The sequence below is a fragment of the Chiloscyllium plagiosum genome, chromosome 11 (genome assembly GCF_004010195.1).
Source record: "Chiloscyllium plagiosum isolate BGI_BamShark_2017 chromosome 11, ASM401019v2, whole genome shotgun sequence".
Taxonomy (NCBI): Eukaryota; Metazoa; Chordata; class Chondrichthyes; order Orectolobiformes; family Hemiscylliidae; genus Chiloscyllium; species Chiloscyllium plagiosum.
This window is the reverse complement of record NC_057720.1, coordinates 69,306,121-69,325,587: the sequence shown is the minus strand read 5'-3', so window position 1 is coordinate 69,325,587 and position 19,467 is coordinate 69,306,121. Positions and strand designations below refer to the sequence as shown.

General features: G+C 37.9%; 1 protein-coding gene across 4 annotated transcripts in view; it reads right to left on the bottom strand.

The window, feature by feature from the left end:
- Positions 1–3,602: 3,602 nt before the first annotated feature.
- kif14 (kinesin family member 14) overlaps positions 3,603–19,467 on the bottom strand; it is a 107,232-nt gene continuing 91,367 nt past the window's right edge. For all 4 annotated transcript variants that reach the window (XM_043699742.1, XM_043699739.1, XM_043699740.1 and 1 more), the window contains 2 exons: positions 9,280–9,415; positions 3,603–6,023 (listed from right to left, as the gene is read on the bottom strand). In XM_043699742.1, coding sequence (XP_043555677.1) covers positions 5,632–6,023; positions 9,280–9,415 — 528 coding nt within the window. In that variant the 3' untranslated portion in view covers positions 3,603–5,631. The remainder of the gene's footprint in view (positions 6,024–9,279; positions 9,416–19,467) is intronic.

Genomic DNA, 19,467 nt, shown 5'->3' with positions numbered 1-19,467 from the left:
CTTGTAAATCATTTCTGAACCCTTTCAAGTTTCACAACATCTTTCTGATAGGAAGGAGACCAGAATTGCATGCAATATTGCACATTGGCCTAACCAATGTCCTGTACAGCCACAATCTGACCTCCCAACTCCTGTACTCAGTACTCTGACCAATAAAGGAAAGCATACCAAACATCTTCTTCAATATCCTATCTACCTGCGACTCCACTTTCAAGGAACTATGAACCTGTACTCAAAGGTCTCTCTGCTCAACAACACTCCCAAGGACCTTACCATTAACTGTATAAATCCTGTTAAGATTTGCTTTGCCAAAATGCAGCACCTCGCATTTATCTAAATTAAACTCCGTCTGCCACTTCTCGGACCATTGGCCCACCTGATCAAGATCCTGTTGTAATCGAAGGTAACCTTCTTCGCTGTCCACTACACTTCCAGATTTCGTGTTATCTGCAAACTTACTAAGTGTACCTCTTATGCTCGCAACTCTTTTTAAGGTGGTCGTTGTGCCTTTAAGGTGTATAATGTGAGTAATAAGTGAAAGTGATGTATTCAAGCCTTCCTTTATAGCACTAGACACACTCCCAATTTACTTAGAAGAAAACAAGGAGATATCACAGTGAGCTTTTAGAAATCAAATCACATTTATATATGCCTAATATAGCATTGAAATATTCCAAACATGCCTTAGAAGCAATAGATTATTTATGAATTGCTGTTAATTAAGGTAAAAATAACTACAAGTTTCCACTTAATAATCTCACAAAAGGCAAGCAAAAAGAATGACCAGTTAAGTTATTGCTGTCTCTTGAAGGACATTGAGAGAAGTAACTATTGTTCTTGAATAGCGTTACAGGATCATCTACATTCAAGCAAACAGATAGACAGCCTAGGTATAATGTCATCCAAGAATTTTGCCTCGGACAAAGTTTTACATTCTTAATACTGCAGAGTTATGACTATTTGCTGAAATCAATACCAGGATTTGAACCTAAAACCTTGAAAATGTGTTTAGCAAGCACATTACTTACAAAATATTGCATTTATACAGTATCTTTCACAAAGGAAAATATTACTAAGTGCTTCAAAGTTCAGGATGGCAAAATGGACAATAAATTGAAGGACAACAGTTTGGAAAGGAAGTGAAGACTTTTAAAAATAAGCAGGCTTTTAAGCAAGGCCTGAAAGGAGAAAGTGAAGATGGAGCGTAAGGTCCACACAGTTGATTGCACAACGACCAATGGTGGTCTAAAGGAGTTTTGGGAAACAAGAAGATACCAGAATTTGATCAATTTGAGTTTTCAAAGGTTTTTACAGTTTTCTAGTTTACAAAGAACTGGAGAAAGTTATAGAGATGGGACAGTGCTGGAATGAGACCTCAAAAGGATATGAATGTAAGAACGAGAATTTTAAATTTGAGACACTGGTAATTGAAACCCAGTATGAGCCAGCAAGCTTAGGGATGACAGGTGAGTTGGGCCTTGATGAGAGTTAGGATTTGGCAGGATTTTGGCTGAGTTCAATTTTATGGGGCAAAGTATGGAAGCCTAGCAAGACTAGCACTGCAATAATCAAGTGGTAAGAAATGAGCGATAATTTCAGTAGCAGACATACGGAGGCAATATTTCAGAGCTGGAAGTGTATGGTCTTTGTGAATAGATTTGAAATCAGAGATTCATAGCAGGGCAAACAAGAAATCAGGGACCTAAACAGGTTTGTTCAGTTTGAGGCATTTGTGGATCTGGGGGTATGGAATTGATGGATAAACAACTGAATTTGTGGTGAGCAAAGATAATGTTTTGGTTTCTCTAAAAAGCTTGAATTAGTAGAAGGGAGCAAGGATTTTAAGGCAAGGGCATACTGTTCTAAAGACAGGTACTAAACAACTACAGGTACACAATCATTTATCCAAAATCCGAAAAGCTCCAAAATCTTTGTGGAGTGTGGAGCATCGTTTTGGCGTGCAAACAGGTGACCCAACTCCACACCCACTCGAACCATGTCACTCCGATGTGACGTGGCCCAGCACTGGCAGACGTCAATTATGTCTCAATGCTGTACTATTCACACGTGTGTCTGTTGTGAGGTAACTTTTTTAATTGCACTGTGAAAATGTCATTTATTCTGAAAACTGAAAAATTCTGAATTCCAAAAAACAACCAGCCCCAAGGATTTCAGATAAAGAGTTGTGTACCTGTTTTAGGAATATCAGTTGTGGCCCAGTTGGTAGCATTCTTACCTCTGTGATAGAGGTCGTAGGCTTAAATCCCAATCTAGAGACTTGAGCACAGATGTCTGGGAGGACCCTCCAAGTATAGAGATAGAACTGCATTTTCAGTGGATGCCTCCTATTGAATAAGATGTTATACCAAGGCCCCATTGCACTAAGTTGGATGGAAAAGATTCTATAACACTATTTCAAAGTGGAGTAAGAGAGCTTTTCCTGTTATCCTAGGTAATATTTATTCAACTTCACAAAATACCAATTATGTCATATTTACATTGTCACATTGCTGTCTGTGGGACATAATTCCTGCAGGACAATAATCATTGCATACTTCAAAAAGTACTTCAGTGCCTATTAAAGTACTTTGAATGTTCTGAGTTTGTGAAAAATCTTCTATAAATGCAGGGTTTTTGTCCCTTTTTTTCCCCCTAATTGGAGGGAATTTCTGCTTATCTACAGCAGATTTAAAAATCTCAACAGCAGGTTATAGTCCAACAGGTTTATTTTGAAGTATTAACTTTTGGAGCACTGCTCCTTCATCAGGTAGCTATTGAACAGGATCATAAGACATAGAATTTATAGCAAAAGATCAGTGTCATGCAACTGAAACGATATATTGAACAAATCTAGATTGCTGTTAAGTCTTTCATCTTTTAGAATAGGTTGTAGGTTTCGGTTCATTAATATGTAAATCCCAGAACTTCTTTTAAGTCACTTTCTCAAGAAAAGAAGCTCTGGGATTTACATATTAATAGCAATTTAGGTTTGTTCAATATATTGTTTCAGTTGCATGACACTGTAATCTTCTGCTGCAAATTGCGTCTTATGATCCTGCTCCACAGTTACCTGAAGAAGCAGCGCTCCGAAAGCTAGTACTTCCAAATAAACCTGTTGGTCTATAACCTTGTGATGTGTGATTTTTAGCTTTGTCCACCCCAGCCCAACACCTGATTCCTGATCTAATTTTCCATGTTTCTAAAGCCATGATGACAACATAATCATTCACTTTAAGGTTATGGATGACAAAGGCCCCTATCACAGGTTGCTATTATTCAGGAGGGAGAAGCAGAGGATGGTCATTGTTGAACAACTGGCAGAGTTCAAGAGGTCAGAGATGGGAGAGATATTTGTCTTGATAACCTGGAGTTATCACTGAACTATGATTGACACTACCATTTTATTTGGTGTCTTCTCTATCATACGTATTGCCAACATGTCAATGACCATTATATTGTGTCTTTGAGATGCAAGTACAAAACATTTATCAAACATTTTGGTTATTGAAATGTTATATTAGTATTTTGATTAGTTGACAAATGAATGCAAATATTGAATTTTTTTTTAAATTTAAGAAACACCTTTAATATTTACTTCAATTTGCCCCCTTCCATTTTGTTTCAACATCTCAAAACAATGCATTGTTGGCAATTGAAAAATGCGATATCCCTGGCAGCCATAAAATGTCATTTGGCAACTGACTGCTGCATGTGTAATGATTTTCTTGACAAACATACTGCTGTTTATACATCCCTCTTTCATAGAAAAGGGTAAAAGAAGGAAGAAAGAAAGAATTGTCTTAATACTAGTTACTGGTTCCCCATAAGTGCTTGATTGGTTACTCATGATACAGAAAAATATTAATCTATCATGAAACAATATTGAATAACTTGAAATTATATTCAATATTAAACATTTCCCCTTAAACATGGTTTGTTAAATTGATAAAACACAAATTAAGTTAAAAAAGGAATCTCAGCATTAGGACCAAAACAATAGTTTATTAATAATGTTGATGGACTTCCCTGTACTTAGAATTACATGATCACAAAGAAACAAGGCACTTTTTGAATACAGATCTGTAAAGTCAACATGCATATGTTGTGGTGCAAATACATGACATTGTCCTTATTGCTATAATAAATTATTGCTTTATCCCATTTACTTTTATTATTTCCTGACTGATAAATTGCTCAGTTGTAAGCTCCTTTAATGCCTGCATAGCAGTGTCTCACCACATGCACTTTCTATAATTCAACGCCGACAAAATAGAAAATATGAACTGCATAGCCAGTTTAAATTCATTTAAACTCCATTCTCATCATATTGTGCTTTCTTTGGACTTCAAAAAAATCATAGAGCATGGCATTCTAAATAAGATAAATTTCCTGTTTACCAAGAGGAAGAATATTAATGGTGGGAAGCATTATATCTTGACACTCAGTTACAATCTTTAAGACTCGGTTTGCCACTCCACTGAGTAGAGCTCCCTTAACTTTGCTTTGGAAAATATACATTAGCCACCACACAACAGCACCAATGTTCATATTCTAATTTGCTGTATTAACCACTTTCAGAGATTGCATATTATAAACAATGTTGGCCCTGGCAATAATTTGAGATGTACCAAGTTCATTTCATGCAATGACTTTATGACAAAAAAAATGTACCTGTTATTTCATGAGACTGCATTACAACAAATGTTCAGCATGCAAATCCATGATGTCAATGATTTTGTTTTTAGTTCAAGAAATAGAGCAGGATTATACAAAATGGGTTGTAAGGAAGATAGTCACATCTCATTAACAACAACTTATTTGAAAATTTATTTTTGGTACCAAGGTAGACACACGCTGTATCATTTTTGTTTTTTATCTAGATTAATAGTGTCAGCACTGTGGAAATCTCAGGTGATAAAGTTATGAGCTTTCAATTCTGAAAGCTGCTGGAAGACATGACTGTGATTCAGCAAGATCTAATTCTTTTGGACCGTTCATGCTGAGATTTGGTGCTCCAAACTGGATTTTGTTTGTGTGCTTCTAATTTTAGTTTGGGAGAAGTGGGTATGACCTTGGAAATCAATTTTAAACCTAAATTTTCAACTAAGTAATTATCAGTAAAAGCAGGAAGTTAATCTTTCATTGCTATCCAGTAAGTTACATGGTGTTTAGAACTTTTCCAAACCATTATCGTCCTAGATCAAAAGAATTGTTTTTCCTTCAAAGGTTTTTGTTGTGTGGTATGTGACCCAAGACCATCACAGCACTGACCCAGACCCAAATGATGCAAGTCTCTCTCTCTCTCTCTCTAGGACATTATTGAGTAAACTTCCAATTCTAACCACCTAAACAAGTGGAAGAACCAAGGAGTAGATCTGAAGTACACTATTACCTCAGGTCACTTGAAGGCTTTCTTGCCAGTTGAAGAACAATAGTAAAGCACCTGGAATATATTATCTACCAGTGTTTTTAGTTTGAGGTTTGCAGCAGGCCAAAGAGAGAAAGACAAAAGTATTTTCTTTTTCACTGTTATAAAATAGAGTACCTAGAGAGCATACTAAGATCAATGAAAGAACAATTTTAATTAATTACAGTTAAGCAAAATTCTTAAGATAACTTTGCATGAATCTATTAAACCCATTGTACAGCTTGTGGTGAAAGTTCCTCTGAAGTTGGAGCTGTTCCTTGGAGTGTGTATACAGTTTTCTTAACTCCTCTACCATACAAGGTGCCAGAGTGAACATTTGTGGAAGCCTTCACTTTTTCATTGCTATCAGCACAGCCAGAATTTGCTTTTTCATTCTGGAGAGATTCAATTAAATCAAGGAGTGAGCTGGCAGCCAGCTCTACTTCACTGATCAACTGAGGTCCTTTCTTGTCCATTTTGCTTTCTCTAATGTAAGATGCTTTCACTTCATCAAATGAGAAAGTCCAGAGTGTATCAAATTTACCAGCCACATTCATTGCTGAGGAACAAACCATTTCTATGCACTTCTTAAGTTGGTCATTGACTTCATTTTCACCTGTAAAAAGGTTTATAAAGAAAAGTAATTAAATATTTTCATTCTCCAGTTATAAGGATCAAATTAGAGTTTTTAAAAATGAAGTGTTACATTGTGACAGAGGTGAATTAATTATGACCATGCATTGTTTTAACATAAAGTAACAATCCCAGGCTAGATCTAAAACAAAGTGCAGAAAACAAAACTGGGTTCAAGGCAAGTTGATTAAACTAGCAAAGAGTGAAAATAAAGAGACTTTTACAACTTTCTTTGTATAAAATGTTCACTGCTGACCAGCCTGGTAAAACTCCAGGTCAGTAGCATTTTTGATCTTTCAAAAATCACTGAAGTCAGGGAAAGTCCCAGGTAATTGGAAAATTGCTGTTGCAACCCCCTTGTTCAAGAAGGGATCAAGACAGAAGATGGAAACTTATAGGCTGATTAGCCTAACCTCGGTTGTAGGTAAAATTCTAGAATCCATCATTAAGGATGAAATTTATAAATTCTTGGAAGTGCAGGGTCGGATTAGAACAAGTCAGCATGGATTTAGTAAGGGGAGGTTGTGTCTGAAAAACCTGTTAGAATTATTTGAAGAGGTAACAAGTAAGTTAGACCAGGGAAACCCAGGGGATGTCGTCTATCTAGACTTCCAAAAGGCCTTTGATAAGGTGCCTCACAGGAGGCTGCTGAGTAAGGTGAGGGCCCATGGTGTTAGAGGTGAGCTACTGGCATGGATTGGCGATTGGCTGTCTGACAGAAGGCAGGAGAGTTGGGATAAAAGGTTCTTTTTCTGAATGGCAGCTGGTGAAAAGTGGGGTCCCACAGGGTTCAGTGTTGCGGCCACAGCTGTTCACTTTATATATTAATGATCTGGATGAAGGGACGGGGGCATTCTGGCGAAGTTCGCCGATGATACGAAGTTAGGCGGACAGGCAGGTAGTACAGAGGAGGTAGGGAGGCGAGAGCAAGATTCAGACAGTTTAGGAGAGTGGTCCAGGAAATGGCTGATGAAATTCAATGTGAGCAAATGCGAGGTCTTGCACTTTGGAAAAAAGAATACAGGCATGGACTCTTTCTTTTAAACGTGAGAAAATTCATAAAGCCAAAGTACAAAGAGATCTTGGAGTGCTAGTCTAGGATTCTCTAAAGGCTGATTTGCAGGTTGAATCAGTGATTAAGAAAGCAAATGTAATGTTGTCATTTATCTCAAGAGGGTTGGAATATAAAAGCAGCGATGTGCTACTGAGACTTTATAAAGCTCTAGTTTGGCCCCATTTAGAATACTGTATCCAAGTTTGGGCCCCACACCTCAGGAAGGACAAACTGGCACTGGAGCATGTCTAACGGAGGTTCATATGGATGATCCCTGGAATAGTAGGCCTAACACATGATGATCGGCTGAGGATCCTGGGATTGTATTGATTTTAGTTTAGAAGGTTGGGGGGAGATCTAATAGAAACTTACAAGGTAATGCATGGCTTGGAAAGGGTGGACCCTGGGAGGTTGTTTCCGTTAGGCAGGGAGACTAGGACCCATGGGCATTGCCATAGAATTAGAGGGGGTCAATTTAGAATGGAAATGAGGAGACATTTCTTCAGTCAGAGTGTGGTGGGCCTGTGGAATTCATTGTTATGGAGCGCAGTGGAGGCTGGGATGTTGAGTGTCTTCAAGACAGAGATTGATAAGTTCTTAATCTCGCAAGGAATTAAGGGCTATGGGGAAAGTGCAGGTAAGTGGAATTGAAACACACATCAGGCATGATTAAATGGCGGAGTGGACTCGATGGGCTGAATGGTCTTGCTTCCACTCTTATGTATTATGGTCTTATAGTAGAGACTGAATTCCATTACGGAAATGTCTGAAACAGTTAAGAGAATGTGGTTTAATATTTTAAGTTGTCAGGTATTATGCTCATTTATGTCATGATGGTTGGGCTTCAACACTTTGGTATTTTCTTCAAAATTCAGAGTTCAAAACCTTCACCTTATATATGTTGTGCATTGCATGCCATATTTAAGATAACCATTTGCCTCTTAGTTACAATATTAATCTCTGCAGAATAGTTGACCTATCCACCATTTTTTCCTGATCCTTTAGATCAATGAATGATACACATGCATTCAAATAATATGCACGTGGGCTAAAGTTAATGGGCGAGTTTATCCACAGGTTAAATAATATATAACAGTGAGGGTCACCCAGGATGCTGGGAATAACATACATGGAAAAAATGAAGTTAGCACATCCATGAGGGATTTAATGCCTTTTTGGCATCGTGTTCCTTATCCAGTTTAAGAGACCAGAATGTTATAACTGTAGGTTACCTCAGTGTGAAAATAAGTTATTTGACATTTTGTGTGAAAATCTGTACAGATTTCCATAATCCAATATTGCATGAGATGATGCAAACTTTCAGAACATTAAAAAAAAATTTGCATTTTTGTTGAGAACTGAAGTCCATGAAAGTATTCTGTCATGCTTAATGAATCTGTGATTCTGAAGTCAGGGCTGTTTAATCATCACAATTCAAGATGCAATGATAAAAGAATTTTTCACATTTTACGAATGGGCAGATGCCCCTACTTCATCTTGACACAGATTTGTTGAATGCTTTGTTTATGCATACCTTGATTGGACACATATGCAGAAGTGCTCAGGTAAATTTTCCCCACCTTCCCCAACAAATAAATCCAGAAAGATTATAACATAACAAAAACAGACTTCCAAATCACAAAACAGAGCAATATGTGCAACTATGGCCCAAACTAAATGGGCATGATAGACCACTGAAACATTTTAGAGGAAAACAAGCTTTGCAGGATTTACAATTAATAAGCAATTATTTCTCCCTCCTGCGTGAAGATGACTTTCATGGAGAAGTTGGGAGTGAGAGAAAACAAATTAGATGTTTTTAAAACCAAAAAGCTATTTAACAGTAAGAAATTGCAAGAGAAGCTGTTATATTCTAACTCTACACAGATAAAAATTAAACAGACCTATGTTTCAATGTAATATTTCACTAACAAAACCTCACAATTTTTAAATAAAAGCCACATTCTTTTTGTCCTGGTTTAAGTCCATCAAGATGATATACCTGGGGGCTGACTATCTAACAAATTAATCATGCTTCCAACTTGAAGAAATTGCAAGTTCAAATTACTTACAAAACAAAAATCAAAAGATATAGCTAATTTTGGAGATGAGGATTTGAATAATTTTCAAATGGTAGATTTCTCATGGTTCGCATGGTTAAAAGCCATAATTTAAAATATTTTACCTCTCAACACAGAAGTCATCATATGGTACATCTTGTTATAACTTTTATTAAACTCCACCAATTCACCACTAACATTGCTCAAATTCTTTATGGAGCTTGGGTGCCAAGTTGGACGTTCCTTGATTAGAGTACCCATCTTCTTGCAGAAAGTTATAATAAAAACAATAAAAAAGTCATAAATTATAAAGTGCAGCACTCAGTAAATTTAGCAGTGTTCCAACTTTCAATGCAACTGCCCTATTTCATTCAAAAGACTTGCAATCTCAAATAAACTAGATCAAATCATTTTAAAAGATAAATCAGATTGTCATAAATATAGACTCAATTATATTATACAATGCAACATTAGCATGCTAAGGATATTAAGACAGATGATCTAAATGGCACATTCAGTACCACAACTTTTACCTCTAAATTCCTTTTTATCAAGGGCTTCTATTGTATTAATAAGTCTAAAGGGCAATTGACATCCAATAACCTGCTCTGAAATTCTGTTAATATTTTGACAGCTGTGACAAATTCCACCACAGAAGCTGATATAATCCACAACATTCTAGAACAAGCAATTTTAATTATAATAATGCACATTATTAAAAAAAGTCAATTTACCCACCTCTACCCCAAAAATGCAATGGATGTTGGGACAGTGAATAATTTTAAGGGGGAGTTAATCAGATTTTTAATTGGTAATGGGCTGAAGGGAGATGGAGAAAAGGCAGGAAAATAGAGGTGAGGAGCGTATCAGTAATAATCGATTGGTGGAGCAGACTAAATGGGCCAAATGGCCTAATTTTGCTCCTATATCTTGTGAACTCTCAATATTCACAGATTCTCAAAGACAATCTAGTGTCTAGATCTTCAAAACAAATCAACTCTTTTTTTGTGACATACCCCATTTACCAAATTTAATTGAAATCAAATATTTTATTAAAGAAATACTATTTACAAACAGACTAACAAACATTACCCCAGATAATAAAAGAAGGCATTCAATCATAATCTTCTATACTTTCAACCTAAGCATCAATATAAGCTAGTATTACAAAATAAAGAACAAGCAGTGACCAAAATAAACTGAACAATGAATTTTTAAACAAGCTTAACAGACAAAAGTTGTCTTTTATAACCAATGATGATCACATGGTCCTGTGCCTGCTATATAAACATTTCAACTTGACAGTTTGCTTTGTGTGTTTTATATAGGTGACAAAGAGTTGACCACTGGAGGAGATACTTATTGGCTTTTCTCTTCCCACTTCAATAAATCACACACTATAACGCAAGTAGCCATTGGACTCCTTTGTTCCAAGAAGAAAACAGGTTTTCTCTATGTAATATTTAAACTCTGGTTTGCAATTTGCAAAACAGCAAACATTTCCAACTGCATGCCATGTCCAAGTGCCAAAAGACGTGCAATCTCAAATAAACTAGATGAATAAGCATTATTTTCCCAATTTAAATTGAAACAATGGTGTTGCCAAAGCAAGTTTAACTATTGTAAAACTTAAATCACCCAGCACCCAATTGTGTTACTGTAGTAACAAAAATGTGCACATCTCCTCAATAAACACGGCTAATTGATGACATGTGGCAGTCTATTCATATAGAGTAATGGATAAAAGACATTTTGACAAGCAAAATTTTAAAGAAAGGATTTCAATCATTAATCCTTTTACAGACTCTAATTAATAAAATGCAAATTTCATATTGTACATCCTAGCTTCATCCAGAAATTGTTTGCACTCAGTCAGGGAAGAGACTGTGGTGCTGGAGATAACGGAACCTGTTTTGTCCAGATAAGATGTGCATCAAGCACAGGACCAGCAGTAAATAGATATGAACATACGCATAGGTCTAAATCTTCGAAGAGCCTACCAATATCACTATTACATTATCTATTAAGTCAGAACATTCTATTTTAAAATAGGAAGATTCATTTGAATTCGGTTTAGCTCATGTTATGGAATAAAATTAATATAGCCAAGATAGATATTCAATTAATTACTGAAATGTCAGGTTAAATACTAGCATTTTTAAACAAGTCAGCAAATAAAATTGGTTCTTTACATAATTTCTTACAAGTTACAACTGATTCCGAGCATTTTTACTTAAACCAACTTGCTAAATGTAATTATGGGTGTATAATTTCATTCATAAGAATTTGAGTTTCAAATTGGTTGAAATTTGAGTGTTGGTTACTTCTATGGAGAGTTTTCTTTTAAAAAAAGGCCAGACAGACCTTCCAGAACAGTGACGAAATCCAGCATTTGTCAAAATGCAGGTGTCTACAGACCCCTGTGGTGTTAATAGGTGGGGTAAATATTTAAAGTTAAAAATCACACATCAGGTTATAGTCCAACAGGTTTATTTGGAGCATTGCTTCTTCATCAGGCGATTGAGGAGAATAAGATTGTAAGACACAGAATGTATAGCAAAAGTTTCCAGTGTGATGTAACTGAAATTATATATTGAAAAAGACCCACATTGTTTGTTAAGTCAATTATCCTTTAGAATTACCATGTTGGTATCAGTTCTTTCATATAAAAAAAGTTTTGCGGTATACATAAGTTACATTCTCAAGTGCACTTTAACAATTGGTGTCATGTCAGCCCAGATAAGGTACTGAAAGGTGTTAATTCCCTGTGAGGCTGTCTGTGCCACAATGGTCGGACTGATTCTAATCTAAAAAATGGATTTTCAGAATCTTAAATGGATTCATGCAGTTTTTGAGCAAATTAAAATGTAATTCAGCAAGTACAAATTCACTTCACAAACTTATGTGCATGTCTGCATGTGGGTGGGTGTGGGGGGGGGGTGCTTATGAGCATATGAGAGAGCGTGTGTATGTGTGTGTCTGAGCGTGTGTGTGTATGTGTGTGTCTGAACATGTGTGTATATGTGTGTCTGAACATGTGTTGCAATGGGGTCACCTATAGTGCGATATGAACCCAATGTCCCAGTTGAGGCCATCCCCTTGGGTACCGAACTTGGCGATCAATAGCCAAGGGTTCATGTCACACTACAGGTGACCCCATTGCACTATATACACACACAGACGGACACAGACACAGACCCTCTCTCACACGCTCACACATACACTCAAACACACACCCTCTCAGAGACACTCCTAAGCCCCCCCACCACACCACACACACATCCACATGCAGACATAACATAGGTTTGTGGGGTGAATTTTTATTTGCAGAATAACATTTTAATTTGCTCAAAAACTGCATGAATCCATGTAAAATTCTGAAAATTCACTTTTTAGATTAGAATCAGTCTGACCATTGTGGCACCGACATCCTCACGGAGTTAACACCTTCAATACCTTATCTAGGCTGACATGACACCAATTGTTAAAATGCACTTGAGAATGTAACTTTTTTTAAAAACGTTTTGCGATTTACATATGAAAGAACTGATACCAACATGGTCATTCTAAAAGATGACACACTTAAACAATCCAGGTATTTTTCAATATATAATTTCAGTTACATCACACTGGAAACTTTTGCTACAATCACCTGATGAAGGAGCAGCGCTCTGAAAGCTAGTGATTCCAGATAAACCTGTTGGACTATAACGTGTTGTGTGATTTTTAACTTTGTACACCACAGTCCAACACTGATGTCACCAAATCATAAATATTTGAAGGTCATCAATTTTGTTTTCAGTTCAGAAGAACCAAGGATGAGGGCTGAGCTCAGAAACAAGTTTCATTTCTCTACCAGGGTACTTCAGAGAAGTACATCACTCAGAAGTATTTAGTAGATAAAGCGTTCAATCTAAGAGTTTGCATAGAAATCTGCAGGTTATTAGAATTGGAAAAGCTTAAACTCCCAGATTTGTGGAAAAGTTCATGTCATCTTCCCATATTTCAAAAGGACTCATCAAATTGGCTTCACCATCCACAGCCAAAAAACTGTACGGGGTCAGTCAAGTAGAACCTCAAGGTATGAGATAGTGGTGTAATCTCTTAGGACTTGAGACTGTGTAATGGATACTGTCAGCAAACACATCAAAACTTCACTTTGCTGTGTGTTATAAGCTCTTTCTAATAACTTTCCATGTTTGGATAGCATGACCTTTTAAAATACTTCTGCTTTCATGTGATAAATCTACATTTTTAAAGCAAATATGTAGCCTCGTATAAATATGTTTCAGTGACTAACCATCAGTTGAACTAACGAAACCAAAAAAAAGTGATCTATTAATTACTCCCGGTGCTACGAGCTAGTAAGAGCAGGAATAGGAGGATAGAGCAGATGAATGCATGGCTGAGGAGCTGGTGTACAGGAGAAGGATTCACATTTTTGGATCACTGGAACCACTTTTGGGGTAGAAGTGACCTGCACAAGGAGGACAGATTGCACCCAAATTGGAAGGGGATTAAACATACTGGCAGGGAGATTTGCTTGAGCTGCTCAGGAGGATATTTTTAGATACTTACAGCGTGGAAACAGGCCCTTCGGCCCAACAAGTCCACACCGACCTGCCGAAGCGCAACCCACCCAGACCCATTCCCCTACATTTATCCCTTCACCTAACACTACGGGCAATTTAACATGGCCAATTCACCTAACCTACACATTTTTGGATTGTGGGAGGAAACCAGAGCACCCAGAGAAAACCCACGCAGACACTGGGAGAACATGCAAACTCCACACAGACAGTTGCTTGAGTCGGGAACTGAACCCGGGCCTCTGGCGCTGTGAGGCAGCAGTGCTAACCACTGTGCCACCGTGGTACTAGTAAGGTGGGAGGGAGCGACCAAGGGGATCGTGAGGAAAGAGATCAATCTGAGACTTGTACAGTTGAGAACAAAGGTGAGTGAAACAGTCAGGGCAGGCAGGGATAAAGCAGAGAGCAAGGTAGGACTGATAAATTAAACTGCATTTATTTCAATGCAAGGGGCCTAACAGGGAAGGCAGATGAACTCAGGGCATGGTTAGGAACATAGGACTAGGATATCATAGCAATTACAGAAATGTGGCTCAGAGATGGACAGGACTGGCAGCTTAATGTTCCAGGATCAAATGCTACAGGAAGGACAGAAAGGGAGGCAAGAGAAGAGGGGGAATGGCTTTTTTGATAAGGGATAGCAGTATAGCTGTACTGAGGGAGGGTATTCACAGAAATACACCCAGGGAAGTTATTTGGGTGGAACTGAGAAATAAGAAAGGGATGATCACCTTATTGGGATTGTATTATAGACCCCTAATAGTTAGAGGGAAATTGAGAAACCAATTTGTAAGGAGATCTCAGTTATCTGTACAAATAATAGGTGGTTATGGTAGGGGATTTTAACTTTCCAAACATCGACTGGGACTGCCATTGTGTTAAGGGTTTAGGTGGAGAGGAATTTGTTAAGTGTGCACAAGAAAATATTCTGATTCAGTATGTGGATGTACCTACTAGAGAAGGTGCAAAACTTGACCTACTCTTGGGAAACAAGGCAGGGCAGGTGACTGAGGTGTCAGTGGGGGAGCACTTTGGGGCCAGCGACCATAAATCTATTAGTTTTAAAATAGTGATGGAAAAAGATACACCAGATCTACAAGTTGAAGTTCTAAATTGGAGAAAGGCCAATTTTGACAGTATTAGGCAAGAACTTTCAAAAGCTGATTGGGTGCAGATGTTCACAGGCAAAAGGGCAGCTAGAAAATGGGAAGCCTTCAGGAATGAGGTAACGAGAATCCAGACAAAGTATATTCCTGTTCGGGTGAAAGGAAAGGCTGGTAGGTATAGGGAATGCTGGATGACTAAGAAATTGAGGGTTTGGTTAAGAAAAAGGAAGCAGATGTCAGGTATAGACAGGATAGATCGAGTGAATCCTAAGAAGAGTATAAAGGCAGTAGGAGTATACTTAAGAGGGAAATCAGGAGGGCAAAAAGGGGACATGAGATAGCTTTGGCAAATAGAGTTAAGGAGAATCCAAAGGGTTTTTAGAAATACTTTAAAGGATAAAAGGGTAACAAGGGAGAGAATAGGACCCCTCAAAGATCAGCAAGATGGCCGTTGTGTGGAGCTGCAGGAGATGGGGGAGATACTAAACGAATATTTTGCATCAGTGTTTGCTGTGGAAAAGGACAGGAAGATATAGAATGTAGGGAAATAGATGGTGACATCCTGAAAAATGTCCATATTACAGAGGTGGAAGTGTCTTGAAACACAAAAGTGGATAAATCCCCAGGAGCTGATCAGGTGTACTGGGAAGCTAGGGAAGTGATTGCTGGGCCTTTTGCTGAGATATTTGTATCATCAATAGTCACAGGTAAAGTGCCAGAAGACTGGAATTTGGCTAATATGGTGCCACTGTTTAAGAAGGGTGGTAAGGACAAGCCAGGGAACTATAGACCTGTGAGCCTGACGTCAGTGGTGGGCAAGTTGTTGGAGGGAATCCTGAGGGACAGGATATACATGTATTAGGAAAGGCAAGGACTGATTAGGGATAGTCAACATGGCTTTATGCGTGGGAAATCATGTCTCACAAACTTGATTGAGTTTTTTGAAGTAGTAACAAAGAAGATTGATGAGGGGCAAGCGGTAGATGTGATCTATATGGGTCAGTAAGGTGTTCCTATGGGAGACTGATGAGTAAGGTCAGATCTCATGGAATACAGGGAGAACTAGCCATTTGGATACAGAACTAGCTCAAAGGTAGAAGACAGAGGGTGGTAATGGAGGGTTGTTTTTCAGGCTGGAGGCCTGTGACCAGTGGAGTGCCACAAGGATCGGTGCTGGGTCCATTACTTTTCATCATTTATATAAATGATTTGGAATGTATAGTTAGTAAGTTTGCAGATGACACCAAAATTGGAGGTGGACCGCGAAGAAGATTACCTCAGATTACAATGGGATTTTGATCAGATGGGCCAATGGGCTGAGAAGTGGCACATGGAGTTTAATTTAGATAAATATGAGGTACTGCATTTTGGGAAAGCAAATCTTGGTAGGACTTATAGACTTAATGGTAAGGTCCTGGGGAGTGTTGCTGAACAAAGATCTTGGAGTGCAGGTTCATAGCTCCTTGAAAGTGGAGTAGCAGGTAGATAGGATTGTGAAGGCGGTGTTTGGTATGCTTTCCTTTATTGGTCAGAGTACGGAGTACATGTTGGGGCTGTACAGGACATTGGTAAGGCCACTGTTGGAATATTGCGTGCAATTCTGATCTCCTTCCTATCGGAAATATGTTGTGAAGGTTGAAAGGGTTCAGAAAAGATTTATAAGGATGTTTCCAGGGTTGGAGGTTTTGAGCTATAGGGAGAGGTTGAATAGGCTAGGGCTGTTTTCCCTGGAGTGTCAGAGGCTGAGGGGTGACCTTTATAGAGGTTTATAGATTCATGAGGGGCATGGATAGGATAAATAGACAAAGTCTTTTCTCTGGGGTGAGGGAGTCCAGAACTAGAGGGCATAGGTTTAGGGTGAGAGGGGAAAGATATAAAAGAGATCCAAGAGGCAACTTTTCCACTCAGAGGGTGGTACATTTATGGAATGAGCTGCCAGAGGAAATGGTGGAGGCTAGTAGAATGTATCTGGATGGGTATATGAATAGAAGGGTTTGGACGGATATGGGCCAGGTGCTGGCAGGTGGGACTAGATTGGGTTGGGATATCTGGTCAGCATGGACGAGTTGGACTGAAGGGTCTGTTTCCATGCTGTACATCTTTATGACTCTGTGACTCTAAACTGGGTTTCATTTTGTGATTGAACTTGTCCAGTAGTACCACCAACTGGGATCGCAATATTTTATTTGACCCAAATTGTAAGTTAAACAATACGAAGGAGTAAATTGCTATTTTAAATGTTAATGTTGCAAGGGAAAGATTTTTAAGAAGAGATATAAACAGGCTGTCTTTTAGGTTTAGGTTAGAAGGGTACTTGCACAAGACCCAGAATGTATTGCAATAAACTCCTCATTCACACAGACATGCCAACATAAGATGATTACAACAAAGAAAGGCAACATGCACTGAGATCTTTGGAAAAGATGGAGAGATTACTTTTACTTTAGCTCTTCAAGGTGGTCATTAGAAATGTTGCAGTCCAGATAAATCTCCTTTCAGCTCACTATAGAAAATGAAGGTTGGAGGTTTCTGGTGTTTAACTCAATGATTCACTCCAAGGAACAGCAAGTTTGTTTTTTTTAAGTCAATTTGGTTGAGCACCCTGTAATTAAAAAAAATCAATAATGCAAGACAGGCAAATTAGCTCCACTTTTCTGTTGTGGATATTTTCGGCAGGATCCTTTTACTCATACCCTCTCTGACACTCTGGATTGTTGTTAGGATTAATAAAGCATTTCCTAACACAAGCCAGTTTCCATCATGTGACAACAGTTTGTTGTTTTCCATTGCCAACACAATGGATTAATGGCAAAACAATTTTTCCACAGAAAGAATGAATTATAACTGTTTGCACCTTATTGGGATAAAATGGCTTCCATCTCAACCCTTTTTCTGAAATTTCAAGTTTGCAGATACCACATATTGCAGGGAATGATTGTTTTGTATTACTGTCTGAATGCTTACAGAGACTGAGGTACAACAAACTTCTGATGTTGGAGATCTGAAACAAAAATAAACATTGCTGGAAAAACTTACAGGTCAGGCAGCATCTGCAGGAAGAAAGCAAGAGTCAACATTGAGTCCAGTGACTCTTTATTAGAACAGTTCTGATGAACAGTCACTGGACTCAAAACATTAACTCTGCTTTCTTCCCACAGATGCTGACAGTCCTGCTGAGTTACTCCAGCGATTTCTGTTTATGTTCCAGACAGTAATAAGAGCTAATTGCACCCTAATGTTTCTTCAATGTTAAGTCATAAAAGGAGCAATTTGCATTTTAAATGACTGTCCAGCAGTAAGTCCAAAAACTTTGTTGGTCCCAGTCTGTACAGAAACTAAAAAGAGGTATCTGACCCCAGACTCCACCTTGGATGAAGGTAAATTGTCCACATTCAATTCTATCTAAACTTAAAATGGTGATCCTCCCCAGACATCACAGGCATAAAGCAGTGTAACAACTGGCAAATAGCACATAAATTGTAAAATTTCTTAATTACTTCTTTTTAAAAAATCCTAATGGCAATGTGAAATGGAAAGTAAATCCAAAATCAATAACCTCAAAAAAACTAACATCAACAAATAAGCTTTTGTGTCATTATACTAACTAAAGGTTAGATGACATTCTTGGACAGAGAAATAAGAGTTAACATTTCAAATCAGCATGATTCTTCTTCCATACTGAAAAGAAGTCAGATGTTAACCCTGTTTTTCTTTCCACAGATACTGCTAACCTGCTGAATTTCTCCAGCATTGTCTGTGTTTCAGATTTCCACCATCTGCAATATTTTGCTTTTATTAGATATCGTTTTTTCATTCTCAACATCCCCACTCTGCCTGACAACAGCAGCAAGTCCAGCTTATGAAACTATTCCTCTACACAGTAAAGAAGATGAATTTTGCACTGACCCTGAACTGACAACACTATAAAACCCCATTTATTTTTCTGTAGATAAAAATTCCTTCAATATCTGAAGATTGAGGAAGTAATTTTGACTACAAACTACAGTTGCAGTGACACTATACATTTTATTTCCTTTGTTGGAAAGTGCACATACTGTAGTATTAGCCACAGCTCATTGTCTGCACTAATGCCAAAGTCAGAAGATTGTGGCTTCAAGAGCTGCTCTAGAACATGAGCACAAATCTTAATGCTGAGTGCAGTACAGTTCTCAGTGAGTACTGTATTAATCAGAACACTGCATCTCTCTTATGTATAAATTTGGGACTCCATCTATTCTTTCAGGTGAATGCAAAATATCCCACAGTACTTTCAAATAAAAGCAAAAGGAGTTGGTCAATGTTTAATCTTCAACAAACATCACAAAAAACAGATTACCTCATTGTTATCACATTCCTGTTTGAGCAGATTTGCAATGCCTAATTTGGTTGTCCCATTGCCTAAATTACAACAGTGAGTGTATGTCAGAAGTACTTCATTATTTGTAACGCACTTTGGGAAGGTGCATGGTCATGAAAATGCTATATAAATGCAAGTCAGTCTTTCTTTTTAACAGTGGCATTGACACATGCATATTTGAACACTGGAAATAGATCCAGTAATGAAGCAGTACTAGTGGAATATCACTTGCAGAAAACCTCTGGAGTAATGGAGCACTTT